Here is a 9,284-nt window from a genome sequence, read left to right as displayed (position 1 = left end):
AACCGGGACTAAAGGGTGTACCTTTAGTCCGGGTTGGTATTACCAACCGGGACTAAAGGTTGGAGGACTTTTTAGTCCCGGTTGGTGGCTCCAACCGGGAGTAAAGGAACCTTTAGTCCCGGTTGGTATTACCAACCGGGACTAAAGGTCCTTTAGTCCCGGGGACAAAAAAATGCTGAGGCTAATGCTAAATTGGGACATCGTTCTAAAGTCTGTTCTCTAGTAGTGGACAGGGAGAGGGAGGAGAGAGAAGGCTTCACCGGTGGAGCCAAAACCGGCTCCTACACGGTCAGGGAGAGGGAGGAGAGAGGAATTTAGCTCCTGTGAATGAACAGTTACATAACAGGCAGGAGCCGGAGCTGCTCGGAGCGCTACCAAAGAAGCTCTCTGAGTCATTAGAACCTCCTTAGTTGGACAGATGAGCGTGTAATACCCATACCGTTTTCACCCCTATGACTCGCCTCCATAACTTTATGCGCAGCTGCAACAAGCAGCCACATTGTACACCACATACAGAAATCTCCTGGCCCATTGACATCTCTTGCCGTAACTTTACCGCCTCCTCGCTCTCCACACCTTCCCTCCCATTGCGATACACAGCTGTCACCAACCACTATTGCATGCACATTGCTAGCAGGGCGCCACTGGTCCAGCCAGCAATCTACATCCCAATACACACTTCAGCTTTCATTCCTTGGCATGTGCACACACACACACACACACACACACACATATATATATATATATATATATATATATATATATATATATATATATATATATATATATATATATATATATATATATATATATATATATATATATATATATATATTGGGGTGGGGTGGGGGGGGGGGGGGGGGGGGGGGGGACATGACATGTGAACAGATTAATTGAGGAGTTAGATCATGTTTTCTTTGGTTGCATGTTTGCCAAGCTGATTTGGGGTTTATCAAAGAAGTCTTTCATATACACTCCTATCCGAAATCTCTGAATCAGTTCTCTGGCATTTGGTTACCTAGCAAATTGTAATGTTTGTATTTGCAGTTGGGCTTTATGGACCACTAGGAACAAGATGGCTGTTGAGAAAAAGCTACCAAGAACTCCAACTGACGTGGTGTATGTTGCGCTATCCTTACTGCAGAAGTGGTTCATTATGCTAAAGGAAGCAGACCAGGAGCGCATCAAGCATGTGCTGGAGGACGTGAAGCAATAGATGAAGACTTTCAAGCCTAGCATTAGCATGGTGGAGATCTCGGATGTTGGCGAAATCTAGATCCTTTAGTGTTGTTAAGGAGTTGCAATCTGGTGTAGACTTTTGAGGCCTTCTGTTATCTTTCGTTTATCTAGTTCCGTTATGGCCTTGTGTGGCTTATCCTGGTAAACTGGTAACCACAGTCTTGTATCGAATATTTGCCATTTAACTTTTTGTTCTCCGTCTTTACGCCATTATCCTTATGTAGTGTTGAAAACATCTGCCCTATTGCAACCATTCTCTTTGCTTTTTGCTTGCTAATAATCGAAGGAAAAATTCATACTAGGTCCGTAAGCTCAAAATGGGCCTCCAAAATCGGGCCAGACCCATTCAGAAAAGCCCACATCTGCACCCTGTCCTTGCCGGCTCCGTCGACCGTCTCCCCGTGGAAGTGAAAGGGCCTTCGGGCTTCAGCTCCAGAAGATGCTGCGCTGGCGTGCCGTCCTGCTCCTCTCACTCCCACTCCCTCCGCCGCCTCGCTTGCTTCGCCGCCTGTCGCACCCGCGCGCCCTCTCGTCCTCGTCCTCGTCCTCTTCCCCGCTCCCGCCGCCGGGGATGGAGGCTTCCTACAAGTTCGGGCCCTACAAGATCGACGCCAGGGAGGTCTTCCACGCCACGCCCCTCTCCTACGCCATGGTGAATCTCCGCCCGCTGCTCCCGGGTGGGTAACACACATACCCATGCTCCCTCCCTTTCCACTTCACCTCTGATGGTTCTTGCTTGCTTCGTTGCTGTAGACGCAGCCACTCCCGAACTCACTGCACCGTAGCATTTTTTTAGCTTGGGAGTTGCTGGAACAGGAAGATTAGTCGTCACGACAGAAAGTGGGGGAAAGTATAAAAATCCCAGCTTTCTTGCGGAAATATGGTTGATGGAAATTAGATTGATGAAACGTTGGGTCCCGAAACGCTAAATAAAACTTGTGTATTCAGAATCATGCCCTGCTTCTAAGAAATCGGCAAGGTAACAGTGTACCACTGCACCATGACCAATGGGGATTGTTTCAGTAGGCAAGGATCAATGGATCATGGGCATTGCCTTCTGTTTTGGCTGGGAAACCCAACCCAATTCCTGCCATCTCATGGTACTTTATCTAATCCCTGCCTAGTGCCTACAGAACAAGCTAATAACAGTGTCATTCTAGATTTCCTCCTGATGAAACCTGAGACTACTGGCTAGTCCTTCCCTTAGACATTGCATTTAAGCTTTGCATATCTCTAAATCACCACATTGCATTTCTTTTCTTTCTTTTTTCTCATAGACACTGCATTTAACAATATGAATCTTTCTTATGCAGGTCATATCCTTTTATTTCAGCGAAGCTGGCACTGTAATTTCTTGGAAGCTAGTTTTACAGTTTTTTCCACTCTGCAGGCACTGTCTAATGATTGCTCACTTCAGTATAGTTCATGAAGAGCACTGAAACAGATATGAAAGAAACTGAGCGATGGCATTTTTCGACAAACCTTTGCATTGGCTCTCTTATTTTTAGACCTGGTTATCTAGTCTGTCTAGGGGGATCAAGTTAGCTGTAGGTACTCATTTAGTGAGGACTCTGTTTTATCGAGCCACTGACTTCATATTTGGTTCATCTTTCCATGGAGACCATCTACAACTCTATGCCATGATTATCTGTTTTTCATATCATGCAACAGTTCCACTTGCAGAATAACTGTATGCCTGCAACTCAAGTTGACTTTATTAAAGCAATTTTTTTTGTGACTCTCTGATTGGAATTGTTAAACATTTTTTGTTGTGTTGTCATTTGGTGCAAAGCTGTCATAACCCATAACCCACCTGAGTAAATTTATTTGACTCAAAGATTAATACATCACATGTTGAGGAAAATGTGTTCTTCTATATGCATCATTTTTTCCTTGACAATACATACATGTTCTTGTGTGCCCCAAGCGTGAAGTGAAAAGATTCGCTGATCTAAGCTCTGAGGAGATTAGTGACTTATGGGTTACTGCAAAGGAAGTTGGTGCACGTCTTGAGCAGTACCATAAGGCATCGTCACTTACCTTTGCTATTCAGGTGTGGTCTGTGCTTCAGTTTTACTGTTGTAGTCAGCCCATCCTTCCATTACTCAGTACTAAAATTATACAGCATAAAAAAGTGCCCAATTTGGGTGTCTAAAACGTAAATATGATGAATATTGTGGAAAATATCATATATGTTTATACTATGTCATACAGGCTATGCTAACTCCATTTTGTTCTTTTACTATTCATACCATTGATTAGCTTGTTATGGACTTATATTTGTTATATTATATTCTATGATGATGCCATGAGGTTTCTTATTAACAAGTGATATTACTTGTCAGGATGGTCCTCAAGCTGGCCAAACAGTTGCACATGTCCACATTCACCTCATCCCGAGGAAGAAAGGGGATTTTGAGAAAAATGATGAAATATATGACGCGGTTTGTGGCCCATTTTTCTATTAATCTGGTTATTTTATTACAATATCCAATCAAACAAAGCTTACCCTTTTCCTTGCTATGATAGATTGATGTGAAAGAGAAAGAACTGAAGGAGAAGCTTGATCTGGACATTGAGAGGAAAGATAGAACCATGGATGAAATGGCTCAGGAGGCCAATGAGTACCGTGCTCTTTTCTCCTAGAATTACATGATAGTATAGTAGTTAGTTTCTAAGTTGAGCTAACTGTTTGCTAGAAATAAGGCTTGCTACTTGTCCTTCGTTGTTGCAGTTCAGTTATGATTGCGCACTGACATTGTGATGGTGTCCAGTTCTGGTGTTATGTTCTGTACTGTGGAGAAATAATCATTTGTTGCAAGGAATGCATTCCTAGTGCCAACTCTTTTAGATAGATTAGAAACTATTTTTTTGTGTGTACTACAGAGCGTCAACTGTTTTCTGGAAGAATTATGTCTTTACTGCAATCTTTTTCTTTGTGAATTGTAAGAGAGGATGTACCATTAGTCACAAATTACCCCTTCAGCAGTTTATGCAGGATTAGTTAAATTAGATGTCCATCTACTGTTAAACAGAACTGATTAGGACAGAAAGATTGTGTTTAGTTCTTTAGTAGCGTGCTAAAGTTTTATTCTAGTGCCAACTGTCCATTATGTTTTGTTCTGTGCTAGGAGAATCTTGGTTGACTGTAGCCTTTTCACTGAATAAGTTATTTATTTGGATGATGCTTCTGTCCAAATATCAAAAGTTGATCTGATTCATGAATGCAAGATTCTGATCCTCTCTAGCTGTTGTAGGCCTAGTTAAGCTTTATTCCATGCCCCCTGCTGATGCTTATGTTGTACAGTAAGTTCTTGACAACTCAAATGTTCTGATTAAAATCATGCTGATTGTTTCAGCTTGATGTCTTTTTGTAGCAGTCCTTTGAAAAACATTGATCATAGCTTTTCACTTTTTGTTTTCTTTGTCTTTATTGTTGTCTTATCCTGAAAACTTTTTTTGGGGGGTGGAGAGGTTATGGTCCGTTGATCACAGTTGATGTGATATAAGAATGTAAAGAGGGCACTGGCTTTGCTTTGTCTTGAATGTTAACACTTGGGTTTGCTTTACACATACGTGAGCACATCTCTTGTAACTGGATAGATCTTCAACCCCCCCCAACTTTTACTGATTTGCGTCTTGGATTTCATTGACTTTAGTCACTTTCATCCTTTCTGTTGCGCTCTGTTTGCTTGGTATCTGGAATTCGAACTTTGTTTTATTGGATTGGATGCCCCTTGCTGCAGGCCATTGTCCATTGGCATGATGGGATGGCCTGGGCTAAATAGCTCTTAATCCATCAAGCTTTGTGTCGCGAATAGCGGTCTGGCACCATTTGTAGTGATGAAAATGTACATGTTGCCAAATGGCCAGTCAACTGGTCAGGGTCAGGGTGTTGCTATGCTGTCTCCTGTCGCCATCGGAAGACATTGCCGCTGGACTAGGTCACCTGCAACTGCAAGCCTGCAACAACTAGTTTCTGGTTACAATTGTGTGCTTGCCCTGGCGTACTTGACATGTGCAAACAAGTGGTTGCTTTTGTGGTGGGAATCCAGACTGTTGCTTTATAGCGTTGCTGAAAATCAGAAAATGCTGTGGGGATAAGTATGCCCTATCAGATGCTGCTGATCAGGAGATGCAGCATTGACAGAAGTGGTTGCTGCAAGAATTCAGTACTTTTCTTCAGGTACCCTCATTCCTCCACTAGGTGCTAGCAATTAGCAAATGCATGTCATTTTCGCCAGTCCTTTTGCATCCTGAGGTCACACTGTCTATGCGTACCTTCGTCAAAACAAAACTCTTCAGGCATCCTGAAGGAACACAGAAAAATGCTCTGGAGTCGTCGTTGCTTTGCTGCATGATCTGCTACTGCTACGGTTTACATGTCTGTCTGTCTCGCCATGAACTGCCTACCGTGAAGAGCACACCATGGGCGTGTACGGCCTGCGACAGATCCTGTCCATGACGACGACGATCGCCATGACTGTGGCCACGGCGACGCCCGGCTGGACGACGAGGCTGAACACGTCATCCCCGAGCATGGCCACCGGCCTGGACGCCACGCCGGCGCTCTTCCTTGTTATCCGTGCCGCCTCCCTGCCGTCGCTGCCATGCCGGATCTCGCAGCTCCGCCTCGAGAAGGAGCCCTCCACTCGGTAGCCTGGAACGGTGGCCACGGCCTGCGGTTGCTTGCAGCTGAGGGTCGACGACGACGATGACGCAGCAGCAGCAGAGCCAGCTCCTGAGGATGACATGTGGACCTCTGCGTTGTCGCTGCTGCTACGCAGAGCTGAGCACCTGCTCATCGTGAAGACTTGCTGCTGCGCCGGCGACGTGGAAGACGCCTTCTTGTCGACGTCGGCGTCTTCCGTTGCCGTGTAGCAGTTCCATCGGTCGTGCAGGCTGAGAAGCTGTTACACACCATTTTTTTTTCACCCTGATTAGCTAGCTGCCGTCGTTTTGCTTAGTAGTAAAAAACTAACAGTAAAATTACAGATCAGAGGTTGTGTCAATTTGTGCTTTCGATCGGTGCTGCACCAAAAAGTGTGCACAGGAAATGTTTTTAATTCGGGTAAGAGTAAGACACTCTGTTCACCTGGTCTATAAGCCGCTTGTGCTGATTTATACGACTGATTTGTTGGGAGAGAAAAATATTGTACCATAGCTGATAAGCTGGCTGATAAGCCGCTTGTGCTGATTTGTACGGCTGATCACTTTTTGGTTGCTTGTTTTTTTTACTTAATCTATTCTTGTTTTTTTCACTTAGGCCCAAGTTAAATCTTCTAACGCACGACTCAGGAAATCTTTGATTAATCTGGGGCTACTAGTGTATTCGACAAATAGGGATATCATTTTAGGGGTAAGAGGGGGAAAACAAAGGACTGTAAAGTTGATGACGTTAGTTCCGTGCCGTGGACTGAAAATTTGTTTGACCAAGCTTCAACAGTGGCTAATCTAGTTTGCACGTTGTACTTGCGCCAAGACATTAATGAGCAGAGGAAAATGAACATCATAAACGATAACCTTGATTTGTGGTTGTGTTTTTGCTTAGTCAAAAACTCACGGCGAAAAATTAAGAATAGAGACCAAGGATTAGGACTTTATTTCGAGATCATTTTGTGCTTTTTGCACAACTGGTGGGTGGCCTTGCAACTTGCGGCGAAAAAGTTACTGGGTTAAGATAAAAAAACACATGTGTGGCAACTGAATAAGACCCATAATAGTGCTTTTCTTGTGAAAGCATTTTTTGTTTGGTTGTTTTTGTCGGTAATTCCATTTCTTTGTCTTGTTACTTGTCCTATTGGTTGGCCTAAAATCATCTGCCGAGTCACCAAATCTTTAAGTAATTGGAGTGATCGCTCATTGAACAAAATTAGGGCAGTCATTTTCTGAGAAAGGGAAAAATGGGATGGCGTGATTATCATGTCAGTAATGGAAATTGCGAAATTTAATCTGTGATTACTACATGCATGTGACTGTAGCTTATTCGGTCGATGTTTAAGGACTGGAAACCAAATTTACATTTCCTACGTATCCCTTGCATGGCTTCCAAGGAATTGATCGAAATTCGAAAGTGGGCAAAAAAAAAAAGAACTTTGTAACCAGCAGTGCACGTATGTATCACTATGGGAATCAGTGGCTTTGCCGAGTGCTAGGGGCACTCGGCAAAGCTCAATTTGGAGTGCTGCACTCGGCAAAGAACACTCGGCAAATAACCCGTCGGCAAAGGCGTCTTTGCCGAGTGTCTTTTGTCGGGCACTCGGCAAAGCCTTTGTCGAGTGCCGACACTTGGCAAAGTTGAAACCGAAAAAAACCCGAAAAAAATTGAAATTTTTACCCCAAAAAATGGGAAAATTTTTTTATCGATGGAGGCCCCCACCGGCCAACGCCCACCCATCTCCGACATTTTTCGCGTGAATTTCATGGCTACGCGGCCGACGCGATTCGAACCCGAGACATCCCGCTGTGCACGTACCTCCTCTACCACTACACCACACTCTCACTTGTGTCTGGATTCTGTTTTAGTTCCCAATATATTATACTAAATCGAGTGTAAATTGCATGTTTGAGGCCCTAAACGAATTTAAATAAAAAAGTTGTAAACTACAAAGTTTCATAACTTTTCGAGATCTACACTTTTAGTTTAGGAAGTTTTTCCATCTGAGGTCGTTTACAAAATTTGAATTTTAAAATTTTGAAATTCAAACGCAGTTTTGCATGACAAGATGTTTTCAAATCAAAAAGTTGCCAACTACAATGTTTCATAACTTTTCGATATCTACATAGTTTATTTTGGTTGTTTGGTCATCTGTTCATCCGACATGGTCGTTCTAACATTGTTCACAAATCTTATATATCTCTCTTTAGTTTCATAAACTACAAGAGAGATATGTTAGATTTGTGAACAAATTTACTTTCACTTTGTCATATGAAGAAAAGACCAAAACAAACATTGTACATCTTGATGCGTTATACAACTTTGTAGTTGAAAACTTTTTCATTTGAATTAATTTACTGCTTCAAAATATGCTTTGAAATTTTCTTTGCCGAGTGTCAAAAAAAAAATAACACTCGGCAAAGAAGCTCTTTGCCGAGTGTAAAAAAAAAACACTCGGCAAAGAGCCTCTTTGCCAAGTGTTAAAAAAAACACTCGGCAAAGAGCCTCTTTGCCGAGTGTCAAAAAAAAAACACTCGGCCAAGGCGGCTTTGCCGAGTGCCCGAAAAACAACACTCGGCAAACCACCTGGCACTCGGCAAAGAGCCGGTCTCCGGTAGTGTATACGGTGTTGGATGTGCAAATCATAGGATGAAATGAAACTGTTTTCTTTCATCAAGCAAGCAAGGCAATAAGTTAAGAGAGTAATTATATACTATCATCTGTGTACGTGATAATAAGCAGCTAGTTAGTAAGTAAATGAGCGTCGTATGTAACTATGTATACCTGTGGCCTGAGGGAGAGGAGAGGCGTGCCCTGGCCATCCATGAGCAGGAGCTCGCCGGCGCAGAGCTTCTGGCGGCGGGAATAGTTGTCGACGCGGAACGCTAGCCTGCCGGCGTCGTCGTAGACGCAGAAGCCGTCGGTGCCCTGGAAGCCCATGCTGGACCTCTTCCACACCGTGTACACCGCCGACCGGCGTTCCCGTTCCGCCGCCGCCGCCGCCGCAGCCCGACGACGGGCACGGCCGGCGGCGTCCGAAGACGAAGGGTGTATCCGTGTACTCATGCTAGGAGGGAGATGATGGATCGATGGATGAAGAAGAAGAAAAAGAAGAAGTACAGAAGGTGGTGGTGGTGCGTGGTACGTGTGGAGAGTGCAAGGAGAGGGTATATAGGATTGACGTGAGGGAGCAGGCAGGTGTCTGGAATGGGAACAAATGAAAAGGCTAAGCTGTGGCGCCAAAGCGAGTCGCCATCCGTGGCTAGCTTTCAGGATTTATTCACATGGCGTACGTATACGGATGCTTGTTGAAATGAATAATCCTGGATGCCGATGCGGCGATGCCTACCGTGCGTGCTGGAGAGCTGCTGGACCAGACGTAAGAATC

At 44.1% G+C, this 9,284-nt stretch overlaps 2 protein-coding genes across 2 annotated transcripts; one reads left to right on the top strand and one right to left on the bottom strand.

The window, feature by feature from the left end:
• Window positions 1–1,633: 1,633 nt before the first annotated feature.
• Window positions 1,634–4,074, top strand: LOC136508858 (bifunctional bis(5'-adenosyl)-triphosphatase/adenylylsulfatase FHIT-like). Its single transcript, XM_066503635.1, has 4 exons — window positions 1,634–1,918; window positions 3,146–3,292; window positions 3,585–3,683; window positions 3,769–4,074. Exons 1-4 carry the CDS (start codon window positions 1,679–1,681, stop codon window positions 3,883–3,885), a joined length of 603 nt encoding a protein of 200 aa, XP_066359732.1. The 5' UTR covers window positions 1,634–1,678; the 3' UTR covers window positions 3,886–4,074.
• A 135-nt stretch (window positions 4,075–4,209) lies between these two features.
• Window positions 4,210–9,028, bottom strand: LOC136508857 (protein LURP-one-related 5-like). The gene is made up of 2 exons (XM_066503634.1): window positions 8,681–9,028; window positions 4,210–6,149 (listed from the first exon to the last, which is right to left on the bottom strand). The coding sequence occupies exons 1-2, from the start codon at window positions 8,960–8,962 to the stop codon at window positions 5,649–5,651; spliced, it is 783 nt and encodes a 260-aa protein (XP_066359731.1). The 5' UTR covers window positions 8,963–9,028; the 3' UTR covers window positions 4,210–5,648.
• Between the last annotated feature and the right edge of the window lie 256 nt (window positions 9,029–9,284).

The sequence above is a fragment of the Miscanthus floridulus genome, chromosome 15, assembly GCF_019320115.1.
Source record: "Miscanthus floridulus cultivar M001 chromosome 15, ASM1932011v1, whole genome shotgun sequence".
Classification (NCBI taxonomy): Eukaryota; Viridiplantae; Streptophyta; class Magnoliopsida; order Poales; family Poaceae; genus Miscanthus; species Miscanthus floridulus.
This window is presented reverse-complemented; position numbering and strand designations above follow the sequence as displayed.